At 47.8% G+C, this 22,812-nt stretch overlaps 1 protein-coding gene across 1 annotated transcript in view; it reads right to left on the bottom strand.

The window, feature by feature from the left end:
• The window catches only part of REEP1 (receptor accessory protein 1), a 100,357-nt gene that overhangs the window by 42,181 nt on the left and 35,364 nt on the right, over nucleotides 1–22,812 (bottom strand). Inside the window, exons 2-5 of the mRNA XM_019478408.2 lie at nucleotides 11,722–11,794; nucleotides 7,379–7,455; nucleotides 3,756–3,876; nucleotides 2,401–2,514 (exon numbers count right to left, since the gene is read on the bottom strand). Of these exons, the coding sequence (XP_019333953.1) occupies nucleotides 2,401–2,514; nucleotides 3,756–3,876; nucleotides 7,379–7,455; nucleotides 11,722–11,794 (385 nt within the window). The remainder of the gene's footprint in view (nucleotides 1–2,400; nucleotides 2,515–3,755; nucleotides 3,877–7,378; nucleotides 7,456–11,721; nucleotides 11,795–22,812) is intronic.

The raw sequence follows: 22,812 nt of genomic DNA, 5'->3' as shown, positions 1-22,812 counted from the left end.
GCCGTAATTCAGTACAACAGATCATCAAACCATTCTCCCTTGCCTAAGACAGCTCCTAGATAAAGCTCACCAGTTATACGTACGTAGTCTGGCTTAAAGCACTATCACTACATTGGGCTCTGAAGTGCGTCATGTGGCAATGGCAGAGAATCTTAGACAAGGCTGCTTTCTTCTCATGTTGAGCAAGGAGCTTCACTGGATGCAGAAGAGCAGGACGAACCCCAAACTACTCTGCCCTCCTCTATTTCTCTGCATACCTTTTCTTTTTTCTTATAGCCCTTCCTAGCTGCCCTCCTGTCTGGCTTCTTGTCCTCCTGGCTCTAGCTAAGATGACCATCTATCTGACCCAGATGGAGGCTCTGGCTGGGAGGACCTATGGTGATTGTCTTCTTGTCCCTAATTTGCACACATCTCCAGGCAGAGTTTCACTGGGTCGCATCCACTAGTTCCTTCGATTTAAGGGCCAGCAGGCAGTGGCTGGTGTGCTCTGCTCAATGTTCCCCCTTGGAGCACTTGCTCTTAACCTTTGACCTGCACTGCTATCTCTGTTCTCACATTTCTTGTCCCACAACATGTGTTGTGTCTCTAGAAGCCTCCCTAATTAAGGCTAAAGTTTTCCTGGTGGGCCTAGGCTTACTGGCTTCCTCCTGCTGCGCAGATCTTCACCAGGTGGACAGTAAGCAGTTTTCCACTCCTTTGCTCAGGGCCGGGAGGGAGAGGTGGGGCACAAAGGCTTTGAGCCACCTTTGTACTTCCATAATCTGGGGCTGCTTACACCCATGTGTAAATCAGAGCAGCCTCAGGGCTGTTCTAAATTGCATGCCGCTTCCTCTGCAGACACCAGATGGTATAGATCGTCCAACTACAAGCACCAGTGTAGTGCAACAAAGGCAGTGCACGGGGGCGGGCAGACTTCTGTCCATCTGAAGGTTCGTTTGTTGGCAAGCTGGCATCAAAGGGCCTCTGTATAAGTGAGGGGTCAGCCTCATGTGCCCCGCTGTTTCACATAGCCATTGTAGGGTCTGCAGTACTCACAGTTTCACATCAGCTCAACTTATGCAAAACTGCAAGCTGGGAACCCTATAAGAATCCTTGGCTTTGTATGGAACCCCTTGGGTTTTGCCCATTTAAAGCAGGTATTACTGTTACTGTAACATCACTTGTGCATGTCAGATTCAGTACAATACACTCTTCTGCTTGGCACTCTTGAGCACTTTCTATATGAGGCTCTCAAAGCACTGTACGCATTTATACACCTGGCCTCACAAACCCCATCACACAGGAAATAACTACTCCCACGTTGCAGGTGAGGCAATCGAGGCATAGGGAGATAAAATGACATGCCCAGGATCATAAAAGATGTCTGTGGCAGAGCCAAGGAAAGACTCCAGGTCTTCTGACTTGCAGTCATTTGCCTTAACCAGAACAGCATTCATTCTTTCTACAAATTGCTGCTATCCCTCTGTGAGGACTTGTTTAAGGGCTACCTTCTTGTACTGGGTCTACACAGCAATCAGAGTACAGGAGCACACAGTATGCCACAGCAGATAAGATCATCTTTCCCATGAGTCCAGGTTCCTGTCTCCAGAAGTGACCAACACCCACTGCTTCATGAGAATGTGATCTCCTCTTTACCCCAACAGAATACAGAATATCAGTAATGCATAATAATCTGTGTATTAATGCATATTTATAACAGGGCACTGCGCGTGCTACAAGGGAAGGCATCCTTCCAGATACCACAGGGAATCATGCAATGGCCAGAAGCCCCAGGCTTCCGTAGTTTGCCATTAGTCTCCACATTAGAGGCTGTTAAATTTATTAAGAACACAACAGGGTGATTTCAGGCCTGGGTTTGGACGTGGTGTCCCCAGATGGACCTATAAACAGGTGCATGGAACAATTTGGCAGTTGAGCTTTGATTCACCTAATGGGGTCGGTAAACAATTTCCCAAGCCAGTGCTAACTGGCTCTGTGTATAATTAGTCACAATCACTCCTAGCGATATAATTATACATTGTGGAAGGGGATGCTGAGATGATGAGCTGCACTTGCCAGTGCTATTGGCACTGTCAGCAGGGTAGCATGAATGACTGAGGCAGGGCTTCATAGGAGCCTTGGATGGCACTGAGAAAAGGCCTCCACCTTTATACTGCATTAACCCCTTTACTTGAGGTTACTTCCTCCTGCACAGGCTGTCTTGTATACCGTATGCATTCCAAGATGCACCTCTGGGGCTGGTGGACAGGGGGCAGGGATGTAGGACTGTCACCAGTGAAAAAAAATTTGGATTCCCCCCCAACTCTCTCCCTCTCCACAGGTCATGATTGCTGTTGGTGATGTCATGGGTTGGGACACTGACATCACCACTGGACCCTGTGCTTTCCCAGCGCCGGTTACCTTGGAAGCTGCCATCACCGCCGCCGTGGCCGCAACATTCAGCCCCCGCTTCCCGAAGTGCACAAGGGCATCGTAGCTGCGGTCTTTTGCTTGGACAAGGCAGTCATCGATTTCCTGTCATGCCAGACAAAAAGCATGAGAGGGACGGTTCAGTTATCCTGGGTCAGGAGGCAGATATTTCCCACCCTCCTGCTTCCTGCAGAGGAGCATGATGCCAGCAGAAGATGAAAAGGGCATTGCAGGCAGAAATAACCCACATAGAAACCCTTAGGTGCTGCTCTTGTCCCACATGACAAGAGCACTGGCCCCATAGGGCTAACTGGTTCCTGGGAAAGAAGGTGTTAGCCATGCTTTGGGCTCACGTGCCATTCACTGTGCAACACAGTAGTCGCTAAAATAGCCCCCACGGCCACAGGAGACTGGATGGTAATGGGTTATGGAGGCTTTAAGTGCTGGTCAGGGTTTAGCAGTGCACAGAAGGATTTATGCTCTGATTTTGGCCTATGTTAAGGGATTCAATCCACTTCCTACAGGGCAACAGCCCATGACCCCAACCCTCCCATCTCACCTGCATGCAATCTGACTCCAAAGGGAAAAGAGCAGGAGGGATGAGCTCCCTCAGTCCTGCAGAAGTAGCCCCTCTACAACAGCTCTGTATGGCCTGTTCTGTGGCTAACCCCAGCTCCTGCTTCTCCAAGGCAGCTAGTGCAGCTCTGTGTTTTTTTAGCAGTCTTCTTTGATTTAAATCTCAGATCTGCTCAGATCTGGGCATGGCAGCTCAGTCCTTTTATATAGTGTTAGCTACTGCAGGGATTAGCACCCAGCAGCATCAACGGAAGCCCTCATTAACCTCATGATGACTAGTCTGTGTGACCATGATCTCTATTATACCTCCTTTATGGATATAGGAGATGGCTTGTCTCCAGGTCTTTGGCAGAGCAGTGAACAGAGCCAAGGTGTCCCATCTCACAGGCCCCACAATGCTAATGCCTCCCTCCCACCTGGAGCAGGCAGCACTTCCAGAAATGACCCTCCTGCTTCATTTGATCAGTGCATCCCCAGCTGCGATGCTTGCCATCCCCTGTTTCTGCTGCCATCGCTTTCAGGGTGAACAGAAAATATCCATTTGCCACCCGCTGAACTCCCACTGAACTCCCCCAATGCACAGACGAGTCACAGCAAAATTGTTCACCAGACAGGCATACAACACAGCAAAAAAGGAGATCATCACAGAACAAACTACGACACAGACAGTAATGTGACAACTCCCAATCCTTTGAGGGAAGTTGCTGACAGAAGGACGTAAATGCCCAGCCTTCTGTGGGAGCAGCCAGGCTCAGAGCACCTGCAATTACCTTTTCTTTTGAGGACAGGGTGGGGTGTACAAACTTTCTGTACAGAAGGCTGGAGCCCTTCGTGTATGGAGACAGCAGCCAGGCTACAAAAGCTATTTTCAGTTCATAGTAGAATGGAAACCTGCAGGAAAACAAAGAGGGAATGAACCTGATTGAGCCCCTACTCCCCTGCTAATACCAGCTCAGTTCAGTTAAGGACAGGCAGGTTCATAGCCTGGAGGGCTTTCTGTTTCCCAGGGATCCCTCATATCTACCCACTTTTTCCCCCATTACTTCCCTCTCTCCCCCACCCAGCTCTGGCCAAGGGCAACACTCTTCCTTCCAGCCATAAGCAGTGCCAGGACTCCTGTGACTAGAAGAGTCTCTATGACATGATAGAAGGAGCTGTCTCCACTGTCTCCCCAGCTGCTACAGACCTGGGGAGCTGGGAGGGAATGTAGTTCCTAGCACAGCCAGCACCAGGCTCCAAACTAGCCTCCTATCTTCATCTCTCTTTCTGCTTTCAGATAATAGTATCCAAGTAGAATCCAAATGTGGTCCTTTTTGTATGGTGCAAGAATTGTTTCATTATCTGTGCTTGTCCAGTATGCAACACAATAGAACCCAGTCCTCAGTGGGGACTTTGGGCACTACCGTGATGTACAAAAAGCAATGGGACATGTTCTAGATATAATCACAGGTATTAGCAAGGTGCCTCTCACTATTAGGTTCTTTCAATTCTCGTATTTTGGTACAAAGCCCACTGGCTTTGGTCCACTGGCTTTGTCTTGAAGTCATTCTTTGAGAAACTCTGCTCAGCACAGAATAGCAAGACACCACATCCAATCATAGATTTCATAGACATTAGGGCTGGAAGGGACCTCGGAAGATCATCGAGTCCAGCCCCCCACCCAAAGGGCAGGAAGTCAGCTGGGGTCATAGGATCCCAGCAAGATAAGCATCCAGTTTCATCTTGAAGGTGTTCAATGAAGGCGCTTGAACAACCTCCGGTGGCAGGCTGTTCCAGACCTTGGGGGCTCGGACAGTAAAGAAATTCTTCCTTATGTCCAGCCTGAAATGATCTTGTAGTAGTTTGTGACCATTCGACCTTGTCATCCCTTGGGGCGCTCTGGTGAACAAACGTTCCCCCAGATACTGGTGGTCACCCCTGATAAACTTGTAGGTGGCCATCAGATCACCCCTGAGCCTGCGCTTTTCCAGGCTAAAGAGCCCCAGGGCTCTCAGCCTGTCATCGTAGGGTCTGCTTCCCTGACCTCTGATCATGCATGTGGCTCTTCTCTGGACTCTCTCAAGCTTCTCCACATCCTTTTTGAATTGTGGAGCCCAAAACTGGACGCAGTACTCCAGCTGCGGCCTCACTAAGGACTGATCAGTGGACTGACACCGAGTCACAAACCGTTAAAAGGATACTTCTTAGTTACCCAGCTAATCCCACTTTCTTTCTTTGAGGCCAGATTCTGAGAAGTACTTAGTCTTTTCAATTTCCTTTGCTCTCAAAGTGGGCAGCGCTTTGCAGAAATAGGCCCTTGGTAAGGGATGTGTAAGGGTGAGGGCTAGATCCAAAGCCTACTGACTTCACTCATTTTCAATGGCTTCAACAGGCTTTGGGTTAAGCAGGCCCTATAAGAAAGAGAAGGAACATTTCCAAACTTGGGTGCCTAAGGTAATTATGCCCACCCTTAGGTATCTTATCAAGTGACCTGAACCAAAGTCAAACAAAGTCAACTGGCATTATTCCACCAACTCTGGGGACTGCTTTTGGCAAATACATTGTCCATTTCCTCTAAACTGCTTATACATACAATGCACCCATTCTAGGACCACATAACACAGCCTGCTGTTGTAACCTGCTGGCAGGCATGGTTTGTAGGGTCCGTTGTGCCAGACCCACAAAGGATATAACCCTCTTGTAGTCCATACCTAGAAAAGCTGTGCTGTTCAGCTCAAGGTAGCATTGCTTGTGCTTCCAGCTCAGCAGGGCCCCAGCAAAATCCCATGTGCTCATCAGGATGGTAGGTCCCTACCTCTGGTTGCAACAGATTCATATGCTCTGTGGCCTAGGCACAGAAAGGGTCCTGTGCCACACACTCACCGATGGATTATGCTGGAAGATAGCAAGCTTTACAAGGGTGGAAGAGTGAAAGTCTCACTGGCCACGTTGAGACGAGTGTGGCCGTGCAGTATGTGGTGTCGCAAACACTTCTGGGTTGCCACATACCGTACATTTAGATGTTCTTCATACTGCAAGGGCATACTGCCCATGTGTGCGCTGCTCTGCTTTTCTTTTCCATGGGTTTTTTTGACCCCTGGATATCCAGGAGTCAAAAAAACCCATGGAGGAAAAGGTGGAGCAGCGCACACATGGGCAGCATGCACCATTCAAAAGCGGAGCCACGCCACCTGGAGCCACACTCTGGCTGCTAGCCAGGCTCCGCATGCCAGAATTGCTGCTGCTGCAGCCCTGGGCAGCCTCCAGGACCCCGGGTAAGGCTGCTGGGGCAGCCCAGTGCCAAACTTGCCGCGTGCCAGAGCGCACATGGCATGGGCATTCCCCAGGGACAAGTAGTGGCAGCATAAAGCGCGCCGCTAATACTTGTTCCTGGGGAACCAAATGTCCACGCTCATCTGGACATGCCTGCTGGGCGCATCTACACAAGGCATCTGCTGCACACTAGACTAATTAGCTGCAGTAAACAGCATCTACACATGAACTCCTATTAGGCTGGAATAAACTAATTTATTCTGCAGCACGATGGTACTTTTAAAAAGTATTATCCTGCTGCAGAGTAAAAAACTCCACAGCAGTACACGTGTAGATGCTGCCCGGCTGGCCGGGGCATGAGGGTGCTTCAGTGCAGGGACTGCCTGCCAGCTAGCCCCACACTGAAGCACCCTTGTGCCACAGCCAGCCCCTCTGCAGCACGTTGAGCCGGAGGGAGCAGCCCTGGGCTGGCAGGCTGATCCCCGGGGCCCCTGCCAGCTGGGACTGCTCTGGCCTGGCTCAACGTGTTGCACATGAATAAACTCCAGAGCTTATTGCTTCTGGGCACATGTTCAAGCAGTGTAACCAGGAGCAATAAACCCAGGAGCAATAAAGCCCTGGAGCTTATTTCTGCACAGTAATAGCATGTGTAGACGTGCCCATTGTGGTTTATCTTCCTCTCCTCTCTCTTCATGTTTCCACTTCCCTTTCTCTCTCTCTCTTCCTGCTTTCCCTCACTCCCTTCCCCTCTCTTCTCCTCCCTCACATACACAGAAAACTTTCTATATGCTGGTCTCTACCCCCTCCAGTAGCCTGACTCCTTCATAAGAGCTCAAAACAGCAGCAAGCTGCCAGATCAGCCAGCTCTCTGTGGACAGTGACAAATCTTCACCAGATACAATCTCACAGTGCAGCTGCCCTGAAGTTACTATTTCCCACCCTTCCTTTCCCTGCCCCCGTTCCCTAATTCTGGCAGCAATGGAAAAGGAAATGTCAATCCTCCAAGCAAAACACCCTGTGCACCTGGCATGATTGGCCCCCTGTTCAGGAAATGGCCTAGCGTTGTGAGCCTCTTTCTGACCCTTTTTTCCCCTTATAAACATTTCCATTTTTCATCTCACTACCGCTGCCCTATGCTCACCAGCAAAGAAAGATGTCGGTGAACGTCTCTGCCGTCGTGAAGAGTGCAAATATGATCCAATACATCATCCATTTGACCTGTGAAGAGACAGCACTCACTCAAGTCATGTCATTTCACCCGGGGGATCTCCATACCTTGCTCTAGTCACAACGGCCAAGGGCACCATTGCTGATATAGCAGGCAAACATCGATATATCAATTTAACAGCTGGGGAGAACTTCAGAGATTTTGCCAGGGGTCACTCAGCAAATTGTGACCTGTACCCGAGTGCACAATTCCAGTTCTGTTATGTCCATATCTAAATGGGGGACCTCCGGGGAACCTCTAGTTCCAGATAGAAAGAAGGTGTATTAATGATTCAGTCAGTCATGCTCCTCCCACCGAGTAGTACCAGCCTGTCCAGAATGGCTGGTGCTGAGTGGTGCTTCGGGAAGCCATGCATCACCCACACCCCCTTGGTGTGACACTGTCTTCTTCTACTGGGCCACTCACCATGCGATTATAAAAATCTCTGGTGGGCCCACATCTTAAATACTGTATGCAGTTCTGGTTCCCACATCTCAAGGATGTAGGAGAACTAGAAAAGGTAGTGAGAGGGGCAACCAAAAGGATCAGGCACATGGAACCCTTAGCATACTAAGAGAGGCTCAAAAGGCGATGACTCTTCATTTTGGGAAGGAGAAGGAAGAGGGAGGGATGTGATAGAGGTCTATAAAATCATGAAGGATGCGGACCAAGTGAACAGGGAACTGTCGTTCACCAAGTCCCAGAATACTAGCACTAAGATGCACCCGCTGAAATTAGTAAAACTAACAAGAGAAAGTAGGTTTTTAAAAAATGCAAAGCATAGGTAACTTGTGGAAGTATTGCCACAGGAGGCAGTAGAGGCAGATAGCACAGTCAGGTTCAAAAAAGGGACTAGATAAATTCATTGATGATAGATTCATTAATGGATATTAAACACAATGGTTGATGTTTCCTTTGGCATCTCTAAACCAATAATGGTGGATGCCTGGGAGGATACTGAATAGGGGATAAATCACTCTAGATATTTCTGATTCAGTGCTGTCCCTGTATAGCATCCACCCCTGCCACTGTTGGAGACAGGATACTGTCATGTGGGATGGAGCATTGGTCTGACCCAGCATGGCACATCTTATGTTTTTATATAGATTGATGAATCCACTGCAGCTGACATGAACTGAGCTGGATCATCTAGCTCCAGTGGACTAGTTCTAGAGATTAGGATAATAATAGGCTCATCTACTTCTGTAAAGAGCAAGCAGTCACTAGAGGGAAACATGCTCTGGGTTATAGATACAAAGCTAAGGTCCTATTGATGCTCATCAAAGATCCCAGGGTACTTTTCATAACAGTATAGATGTTAGTCCTGGAGTGTTGCACAAATCCCTATTTGGGTAATTACATTTGCCTAATACACAGAGACAGGAAAAGATAGCCAAGAAAAGATTAGAATTATCTGCCTCTTACATGACTCAGCAGGGGCTGTAATAATATGTCTTCTTTGTGATAGGCAAACGAAAAAGGCTTTGGAGGCTGCAGTCTATGTTGCTGTGTTTTAATGAGGGAATTGCTGTGTTTTGGTTTACTCTGGAAGCTTTTGTGATTGAACAAAAACTGTGTCCTGAAGCAAAGACTCAAAAGGCATGTAAGTATGTAACTGGGGAGTGAACTCAACCCCCAACATATCCCTTTGCAGTTGCAACAGTCCACTTCCTAGGTTCCCACTGAAATGGTGGTGTACTATCACTGCACTGTAGCATTACACCCCAGATAGGGTTGTCTTTCAGATGGGTAGAGCAATCCCTAAATACCAGAGCTGCCAGGGAATTGTGCTTTTATCCTGTGACAAATTCTGATGAAAACAATTTTGAGCTTTTGTTTAAAAATCTGCAAATATAAAAACTTTAGGGGAGTTGACAACCCCAAGCCAAAATTTTGGTTGGTTGGGTAACAGTTTTGCCCAAATCAGATGAATAAATATGAGCAGAGACAGAGTTTCATTTGTCTGTCTTCCCCAGAATTAATTATTGGAGAAAAACCTTGAAAAAAATGTTATTAAAAACTGAGATTCTCTGTGGATCCAAGCTAGGGTGTGTATTAGTTAAAGGAAAAAAATCACAGCCTGGCAGACACAGTTAAACTGAAGGCAGGGTAAGGTTGCACCTCATAGACCAACTAAATCAGAGATGTATAAGTTTCTATAAGCAACAGCTTACTTCATCAGGTGCATCAAATACACTTCGTCTTATTTAATCTATAAGGTGCAACTCTACGTTGCCTTGTCTGACTACAGACTAACACAACTAACACTATCTCTCTCTGCTCATAGTTATACTGAAACAACTTTCAAGTGTAGACTAGGCTCCACACCAAGGGTGAAAAACTCATCTGAGCCCCCTGGCAAATGGCGGGGGAGCCACGAGGGGCCTAATCCTTGTGGCAATGCAGTCCTAGCCCCTTCCCCACCATCCTCCCCAAGGCGTGTGTGCCAAGCAAAATGCCTTCACATGCCACACTCTGGCACCCATGCCTGTGGTTGTCTAGCCCTGCCCTAAAGCTTGTCCAACAGCTCTCCCAACTCTACAGTTGATCCAATAAAAGGATCTCAGACAATACAATAATAATATGCCTCTCAGACATTGCTTGGACCAGCCTGACTACAACAATGCTCCAATTTACTGAGCTGCCTGCACATTCAAAGATCTGTCCCCTCACATTTTGCCTCGAATACCTGGCATGGGAGTCAGGACCCATCTGGTTTACTTCTCACTCTCTAGACAAGTTAATGGCTCCCTTTATCAAGAACAGGCAGAGGAGAGCCTGAAATCTTAACAGCCACTGGGGTCACAGCTCTGACACTGCACTGAGCACAACAGATACTTATCAGTTATCACAGCCATTAGCTGGATATGACAGTGGGTTTTTTTCCTCCCCAGAATGCTGACAGGGTGGAAGAGAAATTTCCAAGGGCTCAGCAGGTCCAGTGTAGGGGGCTTAGATGTAACACAAGATTGTGTCTGTCCTGCCTGTCACAGAGGGGTTAGACATCATGTCCCCAGTGCTCTCGGGCAACACAGCAATAAAGCCACCGTAGGGATGTGCCCCACAGCAACTCTGCATCTGTCATGATTGAGAGCAGCTGTGTGGAGCACCCAGGAGTGGCACATGCAAGCAGGAGAAGGGGCTTGCTAGGAACTGCCCCTTTCTAAAGGCACCAGAGAGACAGTGTAAATGCACCCAAGGGGTTTGAGGTGCTCCCACACCCCACTTTCTCTATCAAAAGGCAGCAGCACCTGCCATGGGACATGACAACCCAGAGAAGTTCTCCGAGGAAGACTGGGCAGCTACATCCAGTCGCCCCACACCTATATGAAGAAGCCAGTCCACTAGGAGAGGTGTCTGTGGACACAGCTGAGGATCCTAAATCACCTATAGGGGAGGTTAGGGAGAGCAGCTGAAAGTTCACAAGCCTGCTGAAGTGGCTTGATTTTGTGTATCTCCCCTTAAATTAAACCAGCAAAACCCAAGCACCTTTGAGTTCTGGGTCCTAAGCAGCTTTTGAGACCAACTATCCTATTATTCTGATTACACATCTATCTTTTCTTTTTCTCCAAAAGAGCCATAAAATCATACATGGGGTCAAACACTGCCAGTATTTAGTGAAGGCAACAAAAGTCAGAGTGTTTTTCAATTTTTATGTTAGTCTTTTTAGTGAATTTAACCCCTTGCGGTCCTGTTTTAGATTACTGGACTTTCCTATGAGATTTGGTAATGACAATAATACTTCCAGAACTTTATATGCAGTTGTTGACTTTTATTCAGGGAAAAACCTGAAATTTCCATTTTAATTGGAGCCAAAAATGTAGGGGCAACTGATAATCCAAACAATGCACCATATTGGTAGGAGAGGGCAATTATTTCAGATGGAGGGCCACTTACTGAGTTTTGGCAAGCCATTGAGGGCCGCATGACAGGCAGCCAGGGGCAGATAAATATTAATTTTCTAAAATTTTTAGGGGCCCTGTGGGCCGGATAGAGTGGCCTGGTGGGCCGCATCTGGCCCGCAGGCCACATTTTGCCCACCGCTGGTATAAAGCAACTATGTAGAGGCTAAAGCAACTTTTCAAACGGCACATCAAGTCAATGGCAAAACTGGGAGCAGAAACCAAGTCTCCTGAGTTCAGTATTGTAACCAGGCTGTCAGGTCACTTTGCCCGTAAGCTAGGTTTCCATTAGCCCAGGTTCACCACAGTACAGGCAAGTAGAATGAGCAGAAACCATAAACAATACATACCCCAGAAGCAATCCCCATTACTTACATATTCCTTAATATCCTTTGATTTTACAGCCTTATAGGAATAATACGCAGGGTAAAGAGTGCCGAATATGAGCCTGAAACAAAACAGAAATGGAGTGAATTGATTTTCTGTCACAGGGCAATATTTTTTCCTTCTATTCATTGTATTTCTTGAAACTGCAGAAAGCATCAGGATTTGATTTGGGACCATTGTTACAGTGCAGGATTCATGCTGCATCATTGACTATAATGCCATTGACATAAATAGGAGGCACAACGAGGCCTAAATTCCTTTCCCCTTTTAGAGCAAAGTCAGTGGCTGCAGCTTTTGTGGCTGTTACATTGAACAGACGCAGCCCGATGGAACCTGTCCGAGAGGTCCCACCTAAGTGTAACAATGCCGGAGAACAAACCAACAGGAAAACATACATCTGATTTGAAAATAATCTCCCACGACACAGCAAAGAGGGTATGCCACTTGATTGTGGAAACCCTTTCTCTGAAATACCCACTCCCTGCTCCAAAATGTTGGCAGGTGAGAAGGACTAAATGGATCCGACTGTGTTAAGAGCTGGACCCTGGACTGAGAGCTGTGTAGGAGGAGCCTTGCACCCTTCTGTTGAATCCACTGGGTGCAGGCATCTGACCACATAAATCTGACTGCAAGACTACACCTGAAAAATCCCAACCTCTCAGATTTGCCTTTTGGTAGGGGAGAGACCCTCAGGTTCAAAAGTCACATCACAGTAAAATAAAAGAATCTGTAATTTGCACATAAATCCTTTCAAAATAAAAGCAAATTAATTTTTATACAAACTCCTTTCTGTCTCGTTGTTGTTTGTGCAGCTTGTTGATCATTTCTTTCAATCTGGGCCACAAAAAACCCCCAGTCAGTTCCACATTTGTTCTCAGCCCATTACACTCTTTGGTGGCAGTGACACTGCGATGCTTGTACTAAAACCCCCAAAGGGAAATGCTTATTGGCTTAAAAGTACCAGTTTCCATTGGATTTCTCTTTCATTTCAGGTAATCATTTCCCGTGGTCTTAGGGATGGAAAATCTCATTGTTTCAATACCCAAATGGCTTGCCATTGTCTTTTCCATTTTGTTAATTGTTCACCAGCCATGAGCCTCATAATTACATTTATATCCATTACATGCATGAGATATAAAAAATGTACACTCCCATACGCAGCGCAGCATTGTACTTCCTAAAGCTGCTCTCAAGAAGGCATTTAGAAGAGAATGGGGTGATACTGCATGCATCTTGATTTGCAAAGCAGTGACCAAGGACAATTTGCTTGCTATTCATCATGCTTACTGTAGCATAACTTAGCAAAAACCAAAGCACAAAGCAGACTTCAAGGACTTAGCCACAGACTCAGTATTTTGCTGAGGTTTTTTGCTGGCTTCTGCTGGAAATAGTGAACTTAGGCACTATTTCACTCATCAGGGTTGTCTGCATGCAGGGATTAGGTAGTATATTCAGAGAGAAGATTCTGGGAAACCACGCTCATTGTTCTCCCTTGAAATATCTTCACGCACACAGGGACACTGTTTCAGGCAGGGGAGGCACGCAGACAATGGTCTGGTATCTACCCTGCCTTCTGACTGGATCCTGCTGTCACTGCAATTCACAGCAAAACTACCATTGAGAGTCGTGCTAGAAGAGTCTGGGCCTACGTCAAGAATCAATGCTAAAAAAAGCAGAGTTCTGCCCAGGCTCGGAAAAACAACCTTGCGAGTGAATCATATGTTTGGCCTTATTTATAAAAGTGCCACATCTCTGTCCCATTCCACTTTCCTCCCCCCAGGCTGGCTGCTATCTCACGCTCTTGGTTTCCTGCTAATAAATTCCAGCAGCTGACGATTTAGATTTTCTTCCTCACTTTATGCTAATAACAGAAACCAAGGAAGTTGTCTGTAGGGTCAAGTGAGTTTACAGGATCACTGGAACACGGCTTTATGCATAACTGTACAGTACACATGTATGCTTACTGGCACATATATGGCAAACACTTGGAAAGTTTCCTGCAAGGGGAAGAAATCCCTCACTACTTTTTTATATGCAGGCCAAGGGCTGGCTATTGGGCTGCTGTGCCCTATCAGTATGGATTATGTATTGCTTTTTAGTTTTTCCCTGGCAGTGCAGGATGTGTGAGAGCATGGCCATGTTGCTGCTGTAGACCAGACAGTGGGGGAGAAGATCTGAGTTCTCTCCCTGCGTTCCCAACTTGCTGTGTGCCTCGGGCTAAATGACTGACCCTCTCAGGCTCAGGCTCTCAACAGCAAAATGGAAATGAGAGACATTTACCTGTTTTTTGTAAACCCCTGTGAGTTCGGTGGGTATGAACTATTGTACAAGCCTGATCCAAAGTTTAGGTAGGTCACTGTTTTCATCGGGCTTTGTTTCAGGTACATTAAGTATGAAACATTTAATTTATATGCACTAATTTTTCTATCCTTCTTCCCCAAATCCTTCCTCCACAGCTGCTAACAGCACCCCCATGTTCCCCACTTTCCAAATTTCCTGCATAACTAAAATTGTCTTTGATTCTGCCTCTCGCCCATCCAGCCACTTACTGAATCTTTCCTTGTGGGCATTGTAGAATCATAGAAAAGTAGGGCTGGATCCTGCTCATGGCAGGACTCTCCCTTTCTAAACCATCCTAATAAAGCATTTGTCTAACAAAACTGTTCTTAAAAACCTCACAAATGCCCCTCACATGCACACACAACCAGGCACAATGGCAGGAACTTCAAAAACACATATCTTACTACAGGTAAAGCAGGGAGATGAGGGCACTGCCAATATCCTGCCATTGCAAGGACAGGAAGGAGTTTGTTAACCTCAGTCCTTTCTCTCTGTTTCTCTGCCTAAACCAAGGTATAGGGCAATCACCATTCTCCTGCCTGGATTGCTTCTCCTCTCTCTGTCTTGCTGTCCAGCCAGCATGCAGTATCTAAAATCCTCTTTCTTCCCTGCTGCTTCAACCACAGGGCTCAACCCTTGACAGCCAAATCAAGTTTAAGAGTCTCATCTGTGCCTCCAAGTGTCAGAAAATGCTGCTCTTAGACCACCATCCTGGACTCTTATTATATCTCATTGCTGGAACTGACTAGGAGCCCTCAATCTCAGGCTTCTAACACAGTCTGGAATTGACGACATCCTGCCAATTTCAAGACAGCGGCAATTATTTCAGCTGGCAGGCCACTTAACAGGTTTTGGTGAGCTGTTGAGGGGTGCACACACAAAATCTTTTAGAAAACATCATTTTAACAAATTCCAGATAAACAAATCATATACTAAAAATAATCAAACGTCTACTATAATATAGTTTAACTTTGTTCTGATTCATGTTTTTTGAGTAATGTATATAGAGGTGGTTGCATAATAGTTTAAAATAAAGTCTTATTCCTGTATATCATGTGGGAGGGTGGGATGCATGTGGGGGGTGAGGCATGGGTGTGTGTATGTGTGTGTAGGGGAAGGATGTGTGGGGGATGTGGGGTGTGCATGTGGGGGGGCTGCCTGTGTGCTACGTCCCGGGAGCTGGTTGGGAGTGAGGAAAGAGGAGCAGGGGGCATGTGCAGCAGAGCTTGTTCAGGTGGTGCAATGCACGTACAGGTACAATCCATCCTCTCCCCCCCATCTGGCTGACAGATGCTCCCATGGTGCTCTGCAGCTTCTCCCCATAGCCCAGCTGGGCACATGGTGCCCAGCACCTGTCCCCATAGCTGCTGCCACTTCCCCATACTACCTGCTGCCCAGAGGAGCACAGCAGAGGCAGGAGGAGGTGCACAAGGGGCCACTGGAGGCAGGGGAAGCCAAGCACTACCCTGACGGCTGCAGCAGCAGAACTGTGCATACTGGCTGGGGCTGTGGCTAGGGTGGTGCCTTGGTAGGCACAGGGTGGGCATGGGCAGGAGCAAAACGGGCTCAGCTCCATGCAGAACACTGTGGGGGCAGTCACAGGCTGGATACAATCAGTTGGCACACCAGCTCTAGCCGGTGGGCCATATTTTGCCTACCCTTGTATAGCGGCACCAGGGTAAGTGCATAGCCTTTCTTCCAGTTCCCCAGACCAAGCACTTAAATGGAGCACATGCTCCAAATTAATTAAGACTACATGGGGGAAAGGCCCATGTGTCACTGTGGACAGCTCAGCAGAGATCTATGCTCACTATTCATCAGCAAGCAAAACCGTAGGCAAAACACGAGTGTGCCTATGGACCTGGATGAAGAATAACACTGAAGATACTGTATAGCTCTGTGCCACATTCTGAAAAAGCACAGTTCTGGAGTGGACATCCTTCTTTAAAAGGTTGCTGTGGATATAGGAGGGGACTGGAGAGGGACAATACAAATGTTCTGAGGCACACAGTAAAAAACCCATAGGAAGACAGACAAAAATAGTTGGAACTGTTTACTTCAGACATGTCAGAGGGACTATGACTGAAGTCCACAATGTAATGAATAGCATGTTGATGCTGGTGGCCAAGGACACTGGCCAGGATGCCAAAAAGTAGGGTCTAGTCTCCTGCCTCTGCATGCACCCTCCAAACTTGAAACTACTCCAATGGTGGGGCCACTCCTGGGCGTCCATCTGAGGCCACACTCCAGGCCTCGGTGTCTGGTGGCCCTGAGAGTGTCACTGAGGTCGACTCCAGAGTGGCCTCATCAGCGTATTTCTGGGTTTGGAGTATGCAGGCAGGAGAGAGCAAGGGGGTGTGCTTGGAACCATCCCAGTGAAGGAAGGCTAGTGCCAGGAAGCAGACATGCCCATAAGGCAGTAAATTGGACACTCCTACCTGCTCTCTCATAACAACAGACCCAGAATACATTTAAGACCAAAACACAGACCTAGTTGTCTGCACAACAAATTGTGGACCTGTAGAACCCACTGCCACAAGATAGGATTAAGATCAGGACCTTACTAGGATTCACCATATATTACAATCAGTCACATTAGATAGGGCTTTTATTATTCAAGCCAACCCCTAATCAAGAGGGGAAAGAAAGAAATTTCCCACGTGGAAAGGTTACTCCAGTACAACATTTCCTGCACCTTCTTCTGAAGCAGCCAGTACTGCTCACTCTCAGACACAAGACACCGGACTAATCAGACCACAGGTCTGATCTGATGCAGTATGTGCTTGTAATAGGGAGAGAGAGAGGGGGAAGGAAAAGGTCCTGCTTGCCCTCTCCCCCTTACCAGAGCAGGGGCCAGAGCCCATATCACTTGCTGCCAACACCCTAGGCATGCTGCATTGTGGTGCCGAGACAGCCACACATGCCAAGCCAGCAGGGAGCAGAGGGGAAGCCCCATGGCTCCCAGACAGGGACTGTAGAGGTGGAGGAGCTCCCAATACTATCCCCAGGGCTTAGCACTAGGCTTTTGTGGGGCAAGGGATCTGCAGACAGTGTCTGGGGGTGCTCATGTGGTTTACCCCATTGGCACCTACAGCGCATGAGCCACAACTGAGTGAACTTTTGTGGGCCTGAGGCAAGCAGGGGTGATCCAACTGATGCACATTCTACCATTTCCATCAAATCGTGGTAGGCGAGTTGGAAGGTCGGATCAAACCCGTTGTCCAAGGCAGTTGGCAAGGTGACCGGCCTTAGCAGGGACCTGCTACAGTGCTATATTGCTAATACACCACACTTCAGGGGTCAGCACCTGACTTGGGATTAGAAATAAGGCTGTCCTTTTGCCAAGTCATGACCTCTGACCACTAGACCTGCTGTCACCTCGAGCCTACAGTGACATCCCCACAGGTAGCTGGCATCCACTGAAGTCAATGTAAAGACGCCCACTGAGTTCAGTGGGTGCTGGGTAGAGGACTCAGAAATACCTTCCAGTGACTCCAATGCGGTTATTCTTGTGAGTAATTTGACTTGTGTGTATTTGTTGGATCCTTTCCGGTGCTTTAAACACAGGGCTGGAAGCTGTTCACACCACAAACCATAGGAGCTTTGCTCTTTTGGTTGCCGCCTAGAGCTATTTGAGTGTCTGGGAGCCTCCTTTCCACATAAATAATGGATGGCTCCTTCACATCAGCAGAGAGCAGCCAAGACTCAAAACTTCTGCACTAGTGGAGGGGAATTCACTTGGGAATCACTGAAATATTTTGGTTGTCCCAACACATTTGCTGGGCAGCATGTGCGTCTTACAGCCACTAGCAGCAGCTGAACTGTCTCAGTGCCAGCATTCTTTGCAGAGGCTGCCAACGAGGCTTCCAGTGGGTTTGCAATCATTATTATTAATACTAATTAACATTCATAGAGTGTCAGAGATTTGCATAGAGCTTTACAGAGAGCCTATATATATAAGGCAGCCCCGAACCCAGGGAGCTGACAGTCTACTAGTTTTACAGTCTAAATCCGACAAGCATGGAACGTGGAGACGAGCAGCAGAAGGGATGGAAGAGGGTTAAAGTGCATACAAGTGATGGCAGATCATGCTCTGATATTTTAAGACTTCAGGGAAAGCAGGGGAAGAGGCAGCAGCAGAGATCCAGGGGCTCCAACCGGGTGTTCCCTGGTGGATCATGCAAATAGATTCTTTGTGGCCACTTTGTACCAAGGCAGCGATCAGGAAGGAGACATGAGGCAGCCATGAATTGGGCTGTCAGGAGTGCCAGTGAACACAGCCCTGACAGTCCTCCCCAGTGATCGACAGAGTTGACTGGGTACAATGAGCCCTGCCCCACTGGGACCCTACACATAGACCCTCGGAAAACTGTGGTTGGAAGCAACTGCAGGAGGTCACATCTAGTCCACGCCCTTGCTCAAGACAGGATCATCCTTGCCTAAACCAGCCCAGTCAGGTCCCACAGAAAGTTCAGTGACCTCCCTGAAACATCATCCCTTCTGGAGCTCCTCTTCTCCTTCTAGGGCTGGGCAGGGCCCTGCCACCCGCAGAGCTGGGATGTACCCTGAAGGCACTGCCACCACTTCAGATGGCACACATTAACATTTACACAGCAGTCAGCCACTTAAAATACCTGCCCAATCTCTCTGCTTTGACAGTGCATCCCTTCCACCCTTATCCAAGGGTCACCAGCTTTGACTACAGAACATGCATATCCCAGCACTGCAGACATGAGAGCAGAAGGCAACCCCGCTCCCCCCAGCTTTTGGCAGTGGGCTGCTTTCAAAAGGACTTTCTGTCATGCTTCATCCAAGGAGGCTTTGTCCATAATGAGTGACTCCATTGGAACAAGGAGAGCTCCCTTCTTCAGGGCCAGTGTAAGCCAGGAGCTGAGAACACCTGACTGCTTCTTCAGATTACACTGCAGAGCAGGCAGACTTCAGCTCTTCTGACAAGGGAAACAGCTGGAACCCAGTGGGAGACTCGGCCTGGAGGCTTCTACTTTAAGCAGCTTTGACCCCCTGCCTATACCCCAGCACGCAGAATATGCCTTGTTCCAGCTGACTCCATGTTTTTTCATGGGTGTGGGCACTGACCCCAGACCAAGAGGAAATCACTGATCACATGAACGTGTGAAGAGACATGATGGGGGCATAGGGGACGGGGCCTTAGTGGCCCTGCCATGTTCTCCCCAGGTCTGTTTCCAGGGGCTGGAAGCTAGAGGGTGGGTGTGTGTGTGTGTGTGTGTGTGTGTGTGTGTGTGTGTCGGGGAGGGGAGGGGAGGGGAGGGGAGGGGAGGGGAGGGGAGGGGGGGAGGGGAGGGGGGGGGTCGGGAGGGACAGACAATTTTCTTTACTGTAACAGAGGCAAGAAAGTCAATCTGTTTGCCTTGCTGCAGACAAAGCAACATCCCGGCTTTCTCACAGCTAGCTCCTCTTTTAATACAATCCCCATTCTGTACTGGGGGACAGAAGGTCAGGCCACCCACTGCAGCTCATGGGCAGAGGGGAAATGAGTCTCCAGGATCTGGTGACAGGCATTTTACTCTAACTCAGCTCTTACTATACATTCTGAATGCTGGTTTATGGGCTGAACACACTCTACCTTTTGCCTCGGATACAATGGCCAAAGAGTGACCAAGGTATGCACTGTAGGCTGGATCTGGCCTGCAGAGCCATGTCATCTGCAGCCTGCAGGGCTCCCCACGGAGCTAAAAATTTGGTGGCTGGATGAGAGGTAGCAGAATCAATTAAAGCACCCCTAAATGTCTGGCCCCATGAGGAACCCAACAAGCTAGATCCAGAGTGCAGAGCGGTGATACCCAGCCTGTGGAGCTACCTGTGGGCTCATAATCTGGCAGTGGAGAGAGCGGTGGCTGCCGCGGTTTGGGGAGCTTTTGAAATTAGCACTGCTCCTGCTACATCACAGCTCCATGCTCTGGATCTAACCCACAAACTGGACCTGTGCAATTCATCCAGTCCATGGATGAGGTAGTTTGACACCCTTGTACCATCAGGGACCCAGGCAGCTGTTCCTGAGGGCCCAGAGAATGATATCTTCTAAGAACCAAGCAATCGTAGATGAGAACTTCCTCACTAGGAAAGCGGTTGAGCACTGCAACAAGCCACCCAGAAAGGATGTGGACTCTCTATCCGTGGACTTCTTTAAGAACAGGTTAGACAAACACTGGGCTTGGATGGTTTCATCAGGGATATTCCTCCTTGAGCAGGGCCACTGTTGACCTCCTGAGGCCCCTTCCATCCCTACCTTTCCATAATTCTATGTGGTTATGAGGAGAAAGAAGTGTATGTAACAATCTCTCCCTCTCCCTCTCTGGATCTTTTGTAATAAACCCATAGACAAGGATTTTTTGGAAGGGCGCTTGATGCCCATATTCTCCCAAATACAGAATCAGTCCAATAAAAAAATCACAAAACTCCTTGCCGCTCATGAATTTCCACGACTATCACAGCTACAGTAAGACTCCAACCCTATTACGAAAAATGAACAAACTGAAAAGATTAGAGCAGGGGTAGGCACCCCCTGGCACATGTGCCAGAGAATGGCATGCAAAGGCATTTTGCTTGGCATGCACGTCTTAGGGTGGACAGCAGGGAAGTCGAGAGGGGCCCAATCCTTGTTGTGGCAGTGCAAGCCAAGCGCCTTCCCTGCCATCCGCCTCGAGGCATACGTGCACCTGCCACCAGCAACAAGCTGGGCTGGGGCTCATGGGCCCCAGTGCAGTTGCTTGCAACCTCCCCACCACCTGCTGGGCCAGCTGTGGCAGGCAACCAAAAGGCTGCAGAGGTGGATAGTGGGGAAGGGGCCGGGGATGTGCTGCCACAACAAGGATCAGGTCCCTCGCAGCTCTCCTGCCACCCGTCCCTGGAATGCCAGCATCTTACAAGTCAAAGTTGAGGGTGTTTTTGGCACTTTGCCCAAAAATACTGGCAACCCCTGAATTAGAGGATCAGTGGCTTGCACAACATGAGGAATTGTTGGTCCAGTGCCTGTACAATAATACATGGACACCCCTTAAGCTTTCCTGGTTTTGGAACAAAACTTGTACTAAACCTTCTGCTACTAACAAGTGGGGTTTTTTTTTCTATTTCTAGTCACAGGCAGGTACTGCAAATACCGAAGTATCAGTAGCTCCTGGACAGGCTTTAGACATCTGGGAAGGCAGGTCGGGATTGAGCTAGATGTTTCTGGTAAGGAAGCAATTAGACTGTTCTCTTTATGTTTGTGACTTGGCTTCCTGGCAGGGTGTTAAGAGGGTTACGGAGATTTCAGACTCACCATGAGTCAGCAATGAGATGCTGTTACAAAAAAGCCTGATTCGCTACTTATTACATTTGGTAGAAAGAGGCCCATTGACTCTAGCTGGATTTGAATCAGGCCACCAGTCATATATTGTAAGTGATTTTCATCATACTTCCTTCTTCTCGCTTCATCCTTAAATCCATGCCTAAAGCCAGATTAGAGGATGCTGCACCCAGCTTCACGTCAGCAGACCACAACTGTGAGCCGATATGCAGGGCTGCAGCTGGCATCCCTGCTTCTGGCTCTAAAGTCTCACACAGATGTTTCTCTGAAGGTTTTTGATAACAGGAACCCCGAAGGCTGATAGTAGAGTCTGCCCAAGGGATAAGGGACTGATTCCCCCCAACTTCCTGATGCTGGCCTTATGCACACCTCACCCCAGGCTGGTCATTCCTAGACTGTGCTGGGTGAGCAGAGCTGTGCATGAAACTATTTGCAGCCAGAATGCAACGGCACATTTGTGCTACTCAGAGGGAAGGACACCTGTTTCATATACCAAAATAGTATGCCAACAGACAAGGTTCTTTGGGTAAATGTGATATCTTCTATTAGACCAACTAAATAGTTAGAAAAATTGTTCTTTGCAAGCTTTTGGATACAAACCCCCTTTTTTTGTACCTGGAAGCTTTTTTTTTGGTTCCCAAAAGCTTCCAAAGAATGATTTTTCCAACTTGTTAGCTGATTTAATAAAAGATATCACATTTACCCAAAGAACTTTGTCTGCTATGTCCTTAGACCAACATGGCTACAACCAACACCCCCAAAATAGTAAGTCAGATTTTGTATATTCCCCCCTCCACAAGCTGGCATGTATTTTGTGCATCAATCAATAAATGATCTAGTGTAAATCTAGTATGTATCGTTAGCGTCTACTTATAAAATGGGTATTTCTGGTCCATTTGAGTGATTTTTGCAAGATACATGAAGTTAGGCAGCTTTTCCTCTATATGCCACAATTTGCGTTATGGTTTTTGCTCTCAAACTTGTTGTAAAGGGTCAACTGAAGAGTCTGGTGTTCTTTTTATTCATTATTCCACTGAGAGTCTCAAAAATTTTGCTGTAACTGACTTCTTTTAAAAAACATTTGGCCTGACTTATTTGTGTTTCAGATATCAAAAAATCCCATATTCCTGAAGGGCCATCGTGCCTAAAGCTTGTCTAACATCTCTCCCAGCTATACACTTGGTCCAATAAAATGTATCACTAAAAACATCTTTGCCTCTCAAGTGCTTCCTGGATCATCATGGCTGCAACAATACACCAACCCAACTACATTCCCAACAGTTAGGGCTGAACTGACCGACAGAAGGCTTCCAGCCTCAAAGCTACATTTGAAACAATTAACCTCTTCACAACAGTGTAGTTGCCATATGCCAACACAAGGTGTGCCTTGCCTGCTGGAGTCAACTCCTTAA

This window comes from Alligator mississippiensis, chromosome 2 (assembly GCF_030867095.1).
Source record: "Alligator mississippiensis isolate rAllMis1 chromosome 2, rAllMis1, whole genome shotgun sequence".
Taxonomy (NCBI): Eukaryota; Metazoa; Chordata; order Crocodylia; family Alligatoridae; genus Alligator; species Alligator mississippiensis.
The sequence above is the reverse complement of the archived record's forward strand: the minus strand, read 5'-3'. Positions and strand labels throughout refer to the sequence as shown.